The following is a 16,942-nucleotide window of genomic DNA, read 5'->3' on the forward strand; positions in this document are numbered from 1 at the left end:
ATTTTACACATCTTGAAATCAACAAGACATATGGTTGGGATCTATCTTCCAAATGTGCCTATAAACTATGCGAGAACACAGCAGCAAAGAGACGCCAAAAGGTCAAAAATGCACTTATGAAGAAATAAAATAGGCAATATACCTATGAGTAGCGCAAATACTGAAATCATAAAAGTGAGCTGAAAAAGCACCACCAACAGACTGAAAAGGAAAATAAAATCTGAAAGGGTAAACCGTGGGTCTGGCTGGAAGTAAAATCAAATAAAATGTGTAGGTCAAATACAGCTTTTGAAATTATAGCAGCAAGGCAGAAGCGGCGATGGCGTGTATTATTTTTCTCCTCGCATATAAACCACCATCCCTCCCCCTCATACCTTTCTCAGTACGCACACACAAACACAAACGCACACAGTCACAAAACAAGCAACAACACACCCGGCCTCTTAATCTCCTAGAGTGACACCCCTCACCTGATACCCCCCAGCCTGCTTGAGTCGGGTTTCATGGAGGTGGAATGCTTCACCATCTTGTACATCGTCACCACCAGGAAGATGACATTGACCTGTCAAAACAGATGTGCATCAGGGTTAATAGACTGCACTAAGGAAGGCATCCCGTTCCATGTGCTTGCAGTGCAGGCTGAGGTGCTGTCAGTAGAGATGTAGTCAGATCCTTTCCTCACAGAGAGTACTCCAGATATTCTAATGAGTTAAAACCATGTATTTAAACACTGCTTGCATTTAAATATTCAGTTCTGTATTAAGAAATTCTCAAACATTGATGTTTAATCACAGCTTTTGTCTCAGGAACAGAAGGAGATTTAACTGAATTAAAAAAAAAATCTGTTTAACTTGTTAAACAGACGACACAAACAAAAGAATATTTTCTAGAATAAGAAACATTAGGACCCCTCTACTCTCTAATGCCTAGACTTATCTTCTTTGGCTGAAATAACTTTGGTGTCTCTGGTATCGGTTTGTGGATACAAACTGTACCGTACTTCTCACTTCCAACTGAGAAATGCTGAAGGGGTTACTGCTTGTAGAGCTCATTTCAGTCTCAAAACTAAAATGAGCTCTGAATGAAGTCATACAAAATTTTGCTGAAATTCTGAGATTTTTCTTTGGATTTTCACAAAGCATAATTTCGCCAGATAAAACAACTTGATATAAGTAGACAATGAGTGTCCACATTATCACTATAAATGTAAATGTAATGTGTGATGCTTCCAATTTGCATAGTTTCATCACCATGACACTTCTAAATCCAGATCACTTATACTGGGGGCATATTTTTTTTATGTCTCATTTCATTTATGTATAAACCAATTACAGTGAAGACACCTAGCAACAGGGTCAACCACGCCACCTCAGTAAGGTAGAAATTTCTGTCGCTTTTAGCAGCTAACTGAGTCACTCTTTTATAAAGGTCTTTTTTGGCTCTCGTGGCCTTTATTTGAAAGTGCTATGACAGGAAAGTAGGGTAATGAGAAAGAGGAAGACATGCGGCAAGGGAATCGAACCTGCGACGGCTGCATCAAGGACTAAGGCCTCCTTATGTGGGCTTGTGCTTAACCCCTGCGCCACCACAGCACCCCCAGCAGGAATTTTTAGAATAAAATGGGAGCTCTCTGAGTGGAGTCTGAGAATCTTTGAGAAATCTGGGTCTTGGTCTTTTTCCATGTTCTCTCTGGCAACTTCACTTTGGTCTACATGTTTTCTTAGAAAAGCACACAGTGCTGGAACTTATTTACTTGGGACGATTTTCCTTTTGAAATTGAAAGTATGAAATGAAGAGAAACCTATTCTTTTGCATTGTTGAAAGTTGTAAACCACAACAAATAGCAAATTTTCTTATTTAGCGAATTGCAACTACACTCTTAACTCAGCTGTGACATCATTCCTAACTCTAAGCTCCAACTTCTGAAAAAAACAAAACAAAAAATGACTGCAGCATTAATCCAGGACAATTTAGGAGAAAAAGCTGGAGGAGAGAAGTTGACCTTCCAGCAGGACTTCGACACTAAGAGCCACAAAAGAAATGTTTAAATCAAAGAATAGTCATGTGTTAAAATGGCCCAGTCGAAAAATCCCACAGAGATTCTTGGATAGGATGAGAAAATTGTTGTTCAGAGATGCTCTCCATTTACTCTGATTGAACTTGAGCTATTCTGCAAAGAATAGGATGAACATTTAAGTCTTTAGTTGTGCAAAGCTCGTAAAAGACATTCTCGGAAAAACTAGCAGCTGCAATTGCAATTGACTATTGACTCTTGAAGCTGAATACAAAAGCATGCCGCACTTTTGATGTCTTTGTTTGAGAAATACTTTGAGAGCCACGTATTATTTTTGTCCAGGTTTAAATTACGCATTACTTTGTCTTGGCCAATCCCATGAAATCCCTTTAAATGAGGTTTGTAGTAGAATTGTGACAAAATGTGAAAAAGATTCAAGGGGTAATAATATTTCTGAAAGACACTGTAGACAGAAACCAATATAGTCTGAGAAGAAACACTACATCTTTTATTGTGTTGGCTTGAAAGGAAGCAACACACCTTCAGTGAGAGGTCTATGAAAATTTTATACTGATCATAAGGCCTTCTGACTTTCACAGAGAAAATCAACAGCGAGAGGTTATCACTTTGGTCTTCCTCAGTCGACTCGAGGCTTTGACGCGAGCTGCGTTCGCTGTTTGTCTTTCTTTCTCATGTTTGTCATTACAGACGACGCCAAACATGGAGCGCAATTACACGAGATGAGGACGCACGCGCGGCAAAGCCCAAACAAATCTTAACACGTCATGGCTGAAAGCTCAGAAAGCTTTCGGAGAGAAAGGTGGGTGTGGGAGCAACGGGAGCTGAATGCCATATTTTAGAGGCAATTTCTACCGAGGCCAGGAAAAACATTTAAGTGATTCAAGCCATACATCCAGAAAAGGTTTCCATGCTCTCAGGATGTCTTTCTGTAAGCACCGCAGGGCCTGTGGCCACAAAAGGAAGGGAGGGGATGAGCTTTGATTTGGTCTGATACCATATTTAACTGTTCAAATGTGCTGCACGATAGATTCCATGAAAAACAACAGGGGTATATGGAACCTTTTCTCTCCATTAGGAACTTCAGGTCGACTAAAATCGCGTTTTTCTTAAAGCTTAAAAATCTTTAAATGTAGAAAAAAGCTGAAGTTTACTAGAAAGCAAACTATAATTATAAACATTTTTGAAGTTTTTGTTCTCCTGCAGGAAGAAAGAATCCCAATTATCCGACCATATGGATGCAGTCTAAAAAAAATGACAAGATGACAGAAAATAGTCTTGGAAGGGAAACAGCAGCATGTGAGGGGCAGGCATATGTAACCGAACAGCGGCGGGGAGAAAGATGGAAGAAGTAGGAGCGGCTGCAAAGACAGAAAGAGGCTTTTAGATCACAGAGTTTTGTCTCCCATTCACTGGGGCCAATTTACGTCCACATGAGCCGAGCGGCTGGAGATACATTCAACACAGCCGTAAGTGATGACACAGATACGGCGAGACGGACAGACGGACGGACGGCGAGTAGAGAAGCTAGGAGGCACTCTGCAGAAAGCTGCATATGGATCCCCCCCCAAAAACACCTCCTCCCCTACATGCTTGGTCTCTAAGGAGCCATCCTCCACAGTTTTCAGGTCTCTTACTTCTCTGCCAAATAAAGCACATAAAACCAGTGCAGGAGTCCATGCAGCTCCTCTCATGGTTTTGCATGTTTATACAACCGTTGGACTCGTTTACATGCATGTTCCTGCATGGACATTCGCCGTGTGTTTGTTCTCACCTCTTCTGCACGTGTGTTGTGAGTTTGCGGCGAACCCGGTGTACTCTACATGAAATATTAAGAAGTGAAGATGGAGATGTCTGTGTGCCGGGATTGGCTGGGGATGTGTCATGATCCTCAGTAGGGCAGTGCACTCTGGTAATGGTTGTCTGGCCCACCCACTCATTACTTCCATGTTCCCCCCCAACTCACCCTTCACCGTCATCCCCCTTGTTTTCCCACTGAGCAAATGACCTTCATGCCTGAAACGATTTCTCCTCCTGATTGCAGGAAGGGGAGTATTCTCTAGTTGAGACGAGAGGACCGAAAAGCTCTGCGTTGTTACTGCTCAACAATTCTGATTTCATAGGATTTCATAGCTGAGTGGACACTGATGTCCTCGTGTCAGCTATAATGGGACCACTTTCCTTTCATGCAAATTGATCTGAGAAAGCAGAGCTAAGAGGCTGCCAGCACACATGGAGAGAAAATCTATAAACTGTTTCCAAAGCTTCTCTGCGATTAAAAAAAAAAAAAAACGATCCTAAGCTTGCACAAATTTTAAAACTTACCACTATTATGAAGGTCACTGGTCCAATGAAGCTCCATATGAAATGGTTATCCACTCTCAACCAGCATCTGGAACACGTAAAAAGGAACATTTAGTTCATCAAGTCGTTTCAATGCCAGAACAATGCTCAGTCGTATTGATTAGTGCACAGAGGAGCTGGTTAGATGATAGGCCATGGCAACAGAGTAGCAACTCTTCAGACTACAGTGAAGAAAACTCGACCTCGAAAGGGTGTTGGAACTGTGCCACGAGATGCTGCAGAGTGAAAAGCAATTCTTATCATGCTTGTGCTTTCAGTTTATAAGTTTCAGTGTTTGCAAATGTGCAGACTGGGCGCAAAACCGTTGTCTGTTTTGAGATTGCACTGAAAGTAGGTGATAATAGCAACCTGAGACTTGTTATTATATTATTTTCATTTTATTTCTAAAGTGGTTCATCTTTTACTGTTATTGCTACTTTTGTTTGTCCTGGTTTAGGGCTCACTGCTCTGAAAAGTGTTAGTGGGCGTGGTGATTCTGGGGGTCATTTCACCTGCTGAACATTGAAGGATTAAAAATTGAGGGATAGGTAGTTGTGGCAGCTTGCCTGGTTTTTCTCATATTTGTCACTGTTGTGACTGGTGCTGTCATTTGCCTTAGCTGAACACTTAAAGTTATGTTTCATAGTAATTTCAAAGTCTGTGTTTAGCAAACAATGTCTTGCAAGAAGTTTGAAAAAAGCAATACCCTTTCCTTAGGTCTTTATTTTTCAGAATGTATAAATGAAGTGAGGATTGCTGCAAGAAATTGGGAGAGTGAAAAATGGCGTACACTTTCATTCTTCAAATTAGAAGATTAAAGCCTTCCAAGTCCTAAGTTTACTGGTTGGATAAAGACCAGTCCAGAAGCGCATAGACTTCGCACTGATAAGGGCAGTAATTATCCATTTGCAAAGAATAAAAAGAAAAAATAAATAAATAAGAAGAACTGGCAAGCCAGTCAGCCAGCATATTCATTAATGCTTTTCCTATGCTTACAGCCTCCTCTTTCTGCAGTGACAGGCTGTAAATTTGCCATGGGCCGGAGGTGGACTACTCCCTGTGATATTACTGTCATTAGCACAGAGCTCCATATGCATGCTGTGTGGGTGTGTCTAAGTAGAGAAGTTCGTGATTTTTGTTTTTATATCTTCTCTGTGCAAAGCCAGGAGAAAGGATTCAGTGAAGGCAGAGAACTTACGCCTGCTGCGTTCCGTAGCTCCTGTAGTCGATGGCTGCAGAGATGCCAACAACGACCGCAGGGACGAGGTAGCCTGAGAGGTAATAATACTTTCTGCGTGAGAACTCGCTCTCAAAGACCTCGACCAGCATGAGGTATAGCTGCACGCCCTCCAAACACATCCAGGTGAACGCAGCCAGAAAACAAAAGTGGAGGACTCCGGCAATGATGGAGCACACCAACTGAAAAGGAAACACACAAAGGAGTTGCACACAAGAGGATATTTTAGTTCAGTTTAATATCTTTTGAAATAAAAAAGAAATAGAATTTTTAATAAGATTATTGCATGTTTTTGTCATAGTATAAAACTATAATGCCCTATTACTCTTTGTTTACTCAAACTGAGTTTATTTCTTCATCTGACGTATTCATTTTCTGGTCTTCAGCAGCTTTAATAAACATCACCATGTCCTGTCTGTCTACAAAAGGTCTATTGGTTTGAGTTTAGCCTTCAAATTCAAGTTCTAATTAGCAACCTATTTGAAAGTAAAGAGGACAGCAAATATTGAACCTGCATTCACAAAAGGTGCAGACATCAATACAGCAAATCGATGCCTGTGTTGCTTTGCAAACCGTTTCTTAAAATTACAAACAGTTCTTCAATGCATTTTGTGGGGATTTTATATAATTGACCAAGTAGTCCTACATGTTTTCAACAACTATAGATCTGCACATAAAAATCAGAAAAGTGTGGCAAGAATTTCTATTACTAGGCACCCGAGTCAAACTTTGTCTCTAGCAGCTTTACATATGAAAATACTATCATCTGTGAACAGCAGATTTAGGTCTTGGCACAATTTCCAATTTCCAAATTGATCTAGATCTTTTAATCAGCTCTAACCAGCTTCCCTGTCCTGGTGGAAGGAACTTATCATTACCTCTACCATTTATTACTGTAAGGATGCATTCTGAGTGATGTCTAGATTTAGTTTTCCAGGACACAGATTTGCGTGTTTTATTGCGCCACAAATTTTCTGTATTCCTTACATGGCAAAATGTAAATTGAACTTCTTACGTCTTTCTTTCAGCAATCTCTTTCCTCTTCCCAATCTTCCATAAATTCAATAGCTTTCATACTCTCGTTAATAGGCCATCACTATATTAGTTGAAAACGACAACATTATTATCTATCACAAAGATTTCTGGGACAATTTATTGTCTAGCAAAAGTTGCTATTGTGACAGGCCTATTAAAGACACTATAAATGGTGCCGTCTGCCATTCCAAGTAGGCTTTAATTTTACTCAAATGTAGCAATTTTTCTTTCTTTTTGGTGCAACATTTAAAAAGACAAATTAGGAGTGAAATTTAGGTTAGTAAAGGTTAATTGCTCAAGTTGAGACAATTAAAATTAAGAGCCACTGCAGTATAATTTCCCCTGTACCTTTGGCTCCGTCATGTGGATGCCCACAAGAAAGAGAAGCTCTCCAATGAAGAGGTTGAGACAGAGGTTTTTGTGAATAGTGTTGCGGTCACTTTGCAGGCCTCTGAAAAAACAGAACGTGAAAAGGCTGATGGCCAGGCACACCAGAGACACAGCGATACCCATCCTGGTGATGACGGTGAGGAGGACCTCGTGCATGCCCCCGTCTCTCTGCAGAAACACACGTGGAAAGCACAGATTCAGTTTTGCTCCTGCACTACTCATCATAATAGCTGGCATTTGTGATTCTCTGAGATTAAAGTCCAGTCTGGTGGAAACATTCATCCACGTAAAGAAAATGGAAAATCATGAGGTGTTCAGTTTAGTTTTATAATAGTCATATTCATGCAGTACTCTGCACATTTGTTGGCACCCTACTAAAGATGAGTAAAAGCCATTAATATAAAATAATATTTTATTGCAGTAACTTGTTCTTGTACTGAAAAAGTACATTTTATTTAAGTCCATTTATTCAGAGAACAAAAAACACAAAATTGCCACCACTCAAAAGTCAAAAAATACTTTTTAAGTAATCAGAGGGTTGATGGATGTTTAAGAAACATTGGTGATTCCTCGCATCCCGTTTTCTTATATAAAATATTCTCAATTCGAATCATCACTCTTCAAGGTGGGAAAAACAAAAAGATTGTGACTTTCAAATAAGGGGCAGTGGTATCGACTGTGATAGGAAATGCATACAAGAAAAGTAGCAACTCTCTTATATCAATTTGCCAAAACTTTAAGCCAAAACTTTGAAACATTCATTGATCTTATTAACAAAAGGACACAGTTGAAAATAACTAAGAAAACATTATGTCAATAAAGCAACTGTGACAGGGAAATCATTCTTTCAGGGGCACACAAGAAAGGAGAATGCTCTGCATTAATTTCCTTCCAACAGTGCAACAACATTAGTTCCTAAGCAAGAACTACAATACATAGAACAAATGAAAGAGAGGTTGTAAAAATAATAATAATAAAAGTAATGTTTCTCAAAAAATAAAAAGCTCAATGAAAGAAGTAATAAATGTGCCAATTCAGCACCAAGCTACAGGTGATTTAAAGCCTCCTTTGGGAAGCCTGGGCTTAATCAAGACTTTCTGAAGCCAAAGAAATATAAATCAATAAATTCAGAATGTCTCAGTGGTTTTGGAGACTCTAAAAATCTTGTGAACTCTACCTGTAAACTAAGAATGTGTCTTTCAAAAGGATAATAATCTAAAACAGATGTAAAAAAATTAGTACAGAAATGATTCACAAGACATCGATGAATCAACCTTATTTAATTGGCATCCCAGTCCCAAGACCTTAATCCTATTAAAAACCTGTACGGTGAAATGAAGAGTAGAGTACATAAAGAAGGACCCAGGACTCAGAGGTACCTAGAGATATCATGCAAAGAGAAATAGTCAAAGATTCCTCTATGTGTGCACGCCAACCTTCTGAATATTTATAGGGAAAGTGCTGTTCTTTTCATAACGGAAGATGTGTAAAGTATTAACAGCAGGAGGTGCCAATAATTGTGGCACTGGTGAGAATCATTTCTTACAATGGAATATGTTCTTAGAATGAATAAATGCACTAAAATTAAATGTTGGATATTTACACATTTTTTGAAAGAGAGATTATGCTGCTGCAGTGAAAGATTAATACAGTTTCTTTCTTTTTATATGAGGGTGAATTTGATTTTAAGGGTTCTCTTTTCCGGTTTTTTTTTTATTTTTCAAAATGAAGCAGCTGTTAGAGATGTATGAATTCTCAGCGCTATATGCTCAACTTGACATCAGACCCAGGAGTGCTTGAGCGCTTATTTGGGCGTTTGACTGATCAACAAGAGACAGGCTTGACAAACTGCAAAGCCCTAATTTAACCCGATCGAGCCTGACGTCATTTGGCAAACGAACTGAATGCGATCCGTCATCCTTTTTTATGCCGCGCGTGTTGCAGAAAGAGACATCAGAAGGAGGGGGAAAAAATTGCCTCAAAGAGCAGCGGCCGTGTGCGGCTGATTCATGCAGCGTTTCAGAAGATCTAAAACTGAGTGGGCAACCGGCCAAGCTGCAAAGAAACAGAAAAAAAAATAGGAAAGCAGCCCTGACCATAAGAAATATCACTCAAACTCATGGTGGCCTGAAAGTGAGGCAGTTCCTTCTGTGATATTTGTAATTACATTGAGGTCAGGAGTTACTGTTGAGGTGATATGTATGGGGACTGGTGTGAGGCTGAGCCCAGCCTCTGGGCTCTGGTTTCAAGATGTGGTTAAGGTTGAGGTTAAGACAGATGAGAGGCACCAAGTTCAGGAGTTGGAACGCACTATTAAACAAACCACATACTTATCCTCTACATTTATTACTGGCTAGGTCTCTGCTACACATGCTATTTTTCATGTAATTTAATTGTAATTGCATTTTGTAGCTGAATGGATTCTGGACCACACCAAGAAGGGTGGCAAATGTAAGTAAAAACCCAAGGTTCTGCTGTTTCCCATGATACTCGGGTACGCAGGCACGGAGAATACATATTAGATACGGACCACAGGTGAAACATAATTACTTCTGATAACGTCGTGCCACTTCCTATCCTGATCCACAGCGTCGCTCTTTTAAAATGACAGCCCCACTCTCTCTTCCCCCATCCCTTCTGCTTATATGCTCACCTTCTACTCCAACTCTAATCTAATTATCGCCGCTGAGATGCCACTCTTGCACTTGCTACATGTTCACAAATCATTCAGCAGGACAGGAGACAGAAGGTCTAATTGAGAAAGAAAAATAGCAGGCGAGAACAGCAAGGTTGGGGCCACTTACCACATTTCCCCTATGAGCCATGAGGATAGCGAAGTTGGTCAAGTGACTGCAGGAGCAAGTGGTGTGACTCTTATTGGTTTCCAGCAGCTTGCAGCCCTGAGTGGACCAGTATCCCATCATGCTTCGCTCCGAGTAATTCCAGAAGGAGCAGTTAGGGTTGTAATAATGCTCCTTCTGCAAAGTAACAAACACACAGAAGAACCTAAATCAGAAAAACAACTGAATAAACTTTTTATGTGTATACATGTACTGTGCCTTGTAAAAATATTTATCAGCCCTACCACTGATTCTCAATTGGATTTGGGTCTGGACTTTGACTAGCCAATTCTCACACATGATTTTGTTTTGATCTAAACCGATCTACTTTGGAATTGGCTGCATGTTTTGGCTGCTGGAAGGGGAACCTCCTCCTTAGTCTCAAGTGTCTTTCAGCCTCTGAGAGGTTTTCTTTCAGATTTACCCTTTATTTGCTCAAAGAGAAAAAAAAACATTCCCTACAACATGATGCCTCCTTTATAAACCTCTCGGGCCTTTAAAAAATATATGTTTCTATACTGGATGATTATATATCCAACAAGTGGATTCTATTTACAAATTAGCTAAATATCTAAAGACTGAGCATGATTTTATTTAGGGGAAAAGAGGTGTGGGAGGGGGCTAGTGCAATTTTCAGATTTGATACATTAATGGTTACAATGTGACTAAATATGAAAAGCATAGGAACCATTAACAATACCTGCAGGCAACCTAACACTTTCAAATAGTCTAATAATTATTGACATTCCCAAATAAATGAATGCCACTAACAAAGCAAATTACCTTATTGGTAACAAGATCTCATTTCTTGGAGATTAAAGATTTCTTTTAGAGTTTTATGCCTTTGAATTATCAAAAATAGGCAACAGAGGCTGTCATAGCCTCCATATTTATTCATACATCCAGCCTCTCCTTAATCAACATTGCCAGAGCCAATGCAATTCAGTTAATGCAGTTTTGCATTAACTGCAAAACAATTTGCCCCAATGATAACCCCCTCAATGTCTTTTGTCAAAGTCCATGGTATAACTTCAGTATCCATCAGAGTTTAGCGCTATTAGGTGGTCCGGTCAAATCGCAGGAAGAGGCTTACATCCAGGTGCTCGAGAGTGAAGACCACCGGGTCGGCCACAAACACACGGCTGGACTCCTTTGTGATGGAAGCTGACAGGATGTGGGAGTTGACAGTGAGGGAGAGGTTGTGTTTGTTCAGATCCCCCATCCCCCTCAGTGTGGCGTTCTCGGTACTGAGGAACTGGCCCAGGTGCTTGTAGAGCACAAACACCAGCTTGGCCACACCTGCAACGAGACAATTAGAAAATCTAGTAGTTTGCAGAAATTCACAATAACGTATTTAGTTGATGCAAAAGTGCAGAAATTAGGTATCATTTTAAATGACAAGTACTGGAGGGTTCATTGTTTGGATGAACAGAACCCTAAGCATATGGCTGGTAAATATGTGTAAGAAGTCTTAAAAAAATAAAAAAAAAACTGATAGTTTCATTCCAGTAACATAGTTTAACATCCAAAGTTTTACAAAAATCTAACCTTTAATTTGAGGATGTTTGACAACAACAAACACAACTTCAGCATTTTTTTTTTATCATTTGCTGCTTAAATTAATCTTGGCATAAGATTAATTTGCCAAGGCATAAATTTAATTTCTCATAAAAGTCATAAAAAGTTTTTTATAAAAGTCATAAAAACTTTTATGACTTTTATGTCATAAAAGGACTTTTATGACAAAAGTTATGTCTTTCCCACCTTTCAAAATGGGAAAGACAAGAAAGCCAGATGTCTACTGATGTTCCCAGGTTAGAAAATGGCTAGAAGAAGAAAATATACCCACGTAAACATGTCTATATCTAAACTTTAAAGTTTAAACCAGATGTGATAAATGTATATATATATATATATATATATATATATATATATATATATATATATATATATATATATATATATATATATATATATATATCGTATTTATTTATTTTTTATTTTTTTTGCAAAGACAAAAGACAAAGTCCAATGTTTCTCTGGGTTCCATGCTTAGTAAGCCGTATGGTAAGGAAGGTAAAAAAAATCCCCTTTTTCACATGATATAGAGATATTGTTATAAAAGTTGAATTTATTTGAACTATTTTACATATTTAAATATGTTGAATCGTGTACAGTAAGCAAAGAACAAAAGAGTATATTCATTTATTAATAATTTAGGTCCATACTGTAAATAGATGAGATGGAAACTTGAACTATTCAACAGGCTATGTTCCATTCAGTTAAAGAATAAAAATCAGATTAAAAAAAAAAAATAATCTAATAACATCATCTGACGTTTCATGGATGAATCATTATCATCATACCACAGGGGCAGCTGTTTCACATCATGCATGCCCGCAGCCCCTGTCTTGACTTAATTATTCTTCAGGATATCAAGATAAGAAAAACCCTTAGAGTTTTGAGCCAAAATTGAAAAAGTAACTCATCAATCTGGAGATGTGGTTTTCTTTTAGAGATAACACTAAAAGAAAACCATGGAGATTTTAACAGATGTTTATTATATCTAGATGTGTTTTATATTGTTGTTGGTTTTTTTTGGCATAAGTTTTCTATTGCAAAGAATTTATATAATCCATTCATCTATCCATCACACTAACTGTTATATTCTGTTAAATTATCTGTTTTCTTGACCAAATGAATAAAATGTTACTTTCCACTTTTAAGTCTGAGGATTTTTATCTAAGTTTCTTAGTGCTTATTCAAATATTTTCTAACTTATGGATTTTCATGGCTTTGGAGATAAACAAAGGATTTGAATTGAAGGTCCATTTATGAGTGATGAAAACTTGCTTTGAGTAGGTCAAGCTACACTTAGCACAAAATGCAAAGAAATTTTTGCTTGGCTGATTATTTCTTTGTTGGAACGATGCTTCTTAGAATCTCAGCATCTTAGAAAGGCTGTTTCCCTACAAATAGTGGAACCTTTGGTGTCGTTTACTGGATTTATTGGATGATTAAAGTTTGTGTCTTGAAGAAACAAGACATATTGGTAATTTCAAATTGTAATTAATTATCAGACAGAACCCTAAGCAGAGTACAACCATAATATCCTGCCCCATTCTCCTCATGCTGGTCACCAGCATTGTCACGCACTGCTGTGGGATTCCTCACAGCAATTGTTTCACCTCAGCCACTGTGGTTGTGCTGGTCACTCGGTACAAACAGCACTTCCAAATCAATCCCGCAGGTGTTCGGTAAGGTTGAAAACTGCACAACGGTAAATTTTAATTTCCACGACTGATAAGAATGGTTTTTGTCTGTGATTTTTATTATTTTTCTCACCATTTTTGCTATTGACTTTCACCGTGTTGGAGGATAGCTGAAGCGTCGCTCCACCCTTGCTCGTCTGTGGAAACCTGAAGTCTTGCACATGGCCGTCAGTGCTTATTACATAAACATCCAACACTAAAAAATGGAACAAGGTACAAAGGAGGAGGTTAGCGGAAAAAAAACAAAAAAAAAAAACAGGGAGATGCATAACTCATAGACGACATTTTAAAAGCTTTGCTGTGTTCAATAGAGATCTACCATCAAGCCCCAGTGTTGCATCTGTAAAAGACTCTGCGTTCATTGTAACAGTAACAGAGTCGAGCCTTTTTGGCAAAATCCCGTAGGGTGTCATTTACTTAAAAAACCCATGTCACTGAGCTGTTTCCTGGCATTGTGAAAGCCTCAGAGGCAAGAGCAAAGGGGAAAAAAAAAAAAATAACGACAAGGGCTGTGGTGGAGGATGAGTAAACGCCAGCGCACAGCCTGCTGCAGCATGAATGTCAAATATTCATAGGATCAAACATATCATTGTGCTTTTACTTTTACTTTTTCTTCCCCCCGTGGGCTCAGATAACTCGGGGCTGGATGAGCAAATCTCTGAAAATCCTCCAAATTCCTGCAGTCCCCCACCCTCTCTCTCTCGCTCTCCGGCATGCCAGCTGCAGGGTGGTGTTCCCTTTGATGTGTGAAATTACTAAAGGGTCAGAAGGATACATGTATCTGCCCCCTTCCCATCACCAACAGCCACACTTCAGCAGATAGGCGTTTCTGACGGACAAAGATGAAGAACTGTTCTCTGGTTTGGGTCACTCTTCCGCTCCATCTCACTTTCCTTTTCCTTTTCTCATCATGTGCTTAGATTTTACCCGGATAACTAATTTGGCCTTCTAAAATACCTTATTAGGAGAAAAAAACAATCAATTTCTGCTTTTAGTTTTACCTTTGCAAGGAGATCAAGTAAACAGCTCTCCTTTCTCCTCGTGGGTGTATCTTTGCTCCCACACTGAAATATTATCTTCATTGCTGCAGATAAGCGACAGCTCAACAGCCTCATGAGGGCAGCCAGAACGCAGTGATTAAATAGTCAATATAGAGTATACTACACAAATGTATTAATCAGTGCTTTTAGTAAAGACAGAACTTGTCGTTATCAGCGCTGCTAACTACCCCTTAATGGGAAAGGCTCGGAGTAAGCCGATAAAGAAACCGTCTGAATGGAGTGGTGCCATTCAATTGGTTTCTTTTGTTTCCCACCAAAGAGGTCGGGACAGTTCATCTTGCAGCACGCGTTCAAATGAGGTGACTTCACAAAGAAAGATTAAAAACCAATGAGACATAAGACAAAAAAAGATGGGGTGACTGAGGAACCATAACCATAGCAACAAAGAGCTACAAGCAGAAACATGACAGTTCGCACGTTCGAAAAAGACCAAAATGAATGAGACTGCTTCACTAATGAACCTCTTTTTTTCCCTGTTAGTCAAGTCAAATATGATGTGATATGAACATTTCACATCAAACCGGTTTTCCAATGAGAAAAGCTGCCGATTACTAAATAGAAAATAATCAAAAAATCAATTTCAGCTCAATCAGCTGAAAAAAAAAACACCCACCACCAGCACAAATTGAGCCACACATGCTGTGAAAACCCCTTTGCAAAAGTATTCATAACCCTTGAACTTTTTGTTATATAATGTGTATTATACAAAATATTTGGCTGCTTTTTCTGGTAGAAAACTAACACTGAGCATAATTTTGAAACATGTTCACTGCGAGACATGGCGATGGCAGCATCATGCTTTGGGCACCCTGCTGTTCAACAAGGACATTGAAGCTGATCAGAGTTAGGATGGGAGGATGGATGGAGCTAAATATAGAAAGAAAATCTATTTGAGCGGCAAGATACCAAAAACCTGAACTAGAGCTGCAGTAGATAAAGTCAGATCAGCGTATTTTTATTATATGGTAGAATTGATCAATCAAATCAAAAGGTGACTTCAAATTTTACTCCATTCTAATTATTCTACTTTGTGCTGATCTACCACCAATAAATCCAAATAAATTACCTTGAAGTGTGTTGTTACAGCATAAAAATGTAAAAAGTTAAAGCGATATAAAATTCCTTTGCTAGATATCAGATCTATGTTTTTAATGGACTCACCAATATTCTCTGCGGGCACTTTCACGATAGCCGGCTCTATCAGGTTTTCCGCCAGCACGAATGCGCCCTCCTCCAGGGTATCGAGGAGCATGGTGGCGGCATGCGTTTGTTCCGTGGAATTCATGTCCTTCCAGGATTTCAGTGCTTCCGGCCTCAGGAGGTTGTCAACAGTGTCCACAATCGCCTGCATCCATAGAGACGAGAGAAAAAAACGTCAGTTTGCCATCCCTTGCTTTCCTGTCACAACTCCAGTTTAACAGCAAAGCACCAAGGGACTGGGAAGCAAATGCTTGAAGCGAACATGAATGAGAAACAGTCAGAGTGATAAAGAACTGGAACTGAAATATCACGATTGTTCCGACAGAAAACACAAGGGGTTCTCAAGGACAACTAAAATAATAATGATGAAACAAAAAAGTAGGCATTGTTTAATATTCTGTTTATAAAAAAAAACTTTCAAAAACCAAAAAGCTTCAATTATTAAAGTTGCCTCTAATGTTCGGGTTTCAGAATTCCAGCTTTCCTAATGAACAATTGCTATTCCTGAATCTGCTGATGCTGTTTTCCTGGAGGAAAGGCGGCATTATTAGAAAATCCTCATCCAGAGGAGTAGTCAAAACGGGGGCAAAAGGGTATACGGTGTGCTTGTTTTCAGTTTCAATCCTTTAATTTCCTGCTTTCTGATAAGCCCTAAGTAAGCAAAACATTCCAGCAAACCCTACACAAGTATCATATGTCGATAAAACAAGAGTTTCCTTTGACGCTGGATGGCTGAGTTCATGACTCAGGATGGGCAAAAATTAAGAAACAACACAACTAGCTTTGAGAAATCCAGCAGAAATAAAAACAACAGTTGCAGAGCGATCTAGGACTACTTTTTTAAGTGTGATAATTCAGAGTGACAATTTAACCATAGGTGTCATTAACCACAGCGAGAGCCACCGCAATAATGGTAATTAACCGCAACAGGACCCTGTTCACGGCACCAATTAGTCATGCCTGTGATTTTCCAAAATACTAATTGACCAATGACAGGATCCTCTACATGCCTGGACTAAAAACAAAGCAGGACCCGGGTCCGTGCCGAAATTTGATCAACCGCAACATTTAACCACAAAGCTCCTGGTAACCACAACAATGATGACTGTTTCCAGACACCAGGCTGTTAGTGCTCCTTTATATCTGGGAGTTTGAGCGCAAAAAAATCAATCTTTACGGCCCTGACCTTGCAGGCAGCGGAAAGATTGTCGCTTTGTGTGCTTGATGTGCATGTAACAGAGCAATACAGACACTAAATGGTATTCTCCCATCCTGAGGTAAGCCAAAAGAACAAAAAAAAGTTGTTGAAAACAAAAAAAAAGAGAAGGAAAAAACGTGTCTGTCTCTAATTTATGTTAGCGCAGAAAGAACCTGTCTTCTGACTGAATGCTCTTTAAATCTCGCCTGGGTTGGAGGTCAGTTTACAAATCACAGGGGTTCAGTCAGGGGAGCCTTTAGGGAGACATATGGTGAGAGCTTATTGAACAGGACGGTCAACATTCAAGCGGCCTTAAAACCCTTCTTTGGAGCTG

At 39.2% G+C, this 16,942-nt stretch overlaps 1 protein-coding gene across 9 annotated transcripts in view; it reads right to left on the reverse strand.

Annotated features, from left to right (window-relative positions):
• LOC102220018 (adhesion G protein-coupled receptor L2-like) overlaps positions 1–16,942 on the reverse strand; it is a 128,529-nt gene that overhangs the window by 17,016 nt on the left and 94,571 nt on the right. For all 9 annotated transcript variants that reach the window (XM_023335453.1, XM_023335451.1, XM_023335452.1 and 6 more), the window contains 8 exons: positions 15,372–15,555; positions 13,223–13,345; positions 10,971–11,176; positions 9,842–10,015; positions 6,996–7,205; positions 5,574–5,794; positions 4,358–4,424; positions 471–562 (listed from right to left, as the gene is read on the reverse strand). In XM_023335453.1, the coding sequence (XP_023191221.1) occupies positions 471–562; positions 4,358–4,424; positions 5,574–5,794; positions 6,996–7,205; positions 9,842–10,015; positions 10,971–11,176; positions 13,223–13,345; positions 15,372–15,555 (1,277 nt within the window). The remainder of the gene's footprint in view (positions 1–470; positions 563–4,357; positions 4,425–5,573; positions 5,795–6,995; positions 7,206–9,841; positions 10,016–10,970; positions 11,177–13,222; positions 13,346–15,371; positions 15,556–16,942) is intronic.

This window comes from Xiphophorus maculatus, chromosome 6 (genome assembly GCF_002775205.1).
Source record: "Xiphophorus maculatus strain JP 163 A chromosome 6, X_maculatus-5.0-male, whole genome shotgun sequence".
In the NCBI taxonomy this organism is placed as follows: Eukaryota; Metazoa; Chordata; class Actinopteri; order Cyprinodontiformes; family Poeciliidae; genus Xiphophorus; species Xiphophorus maculatus.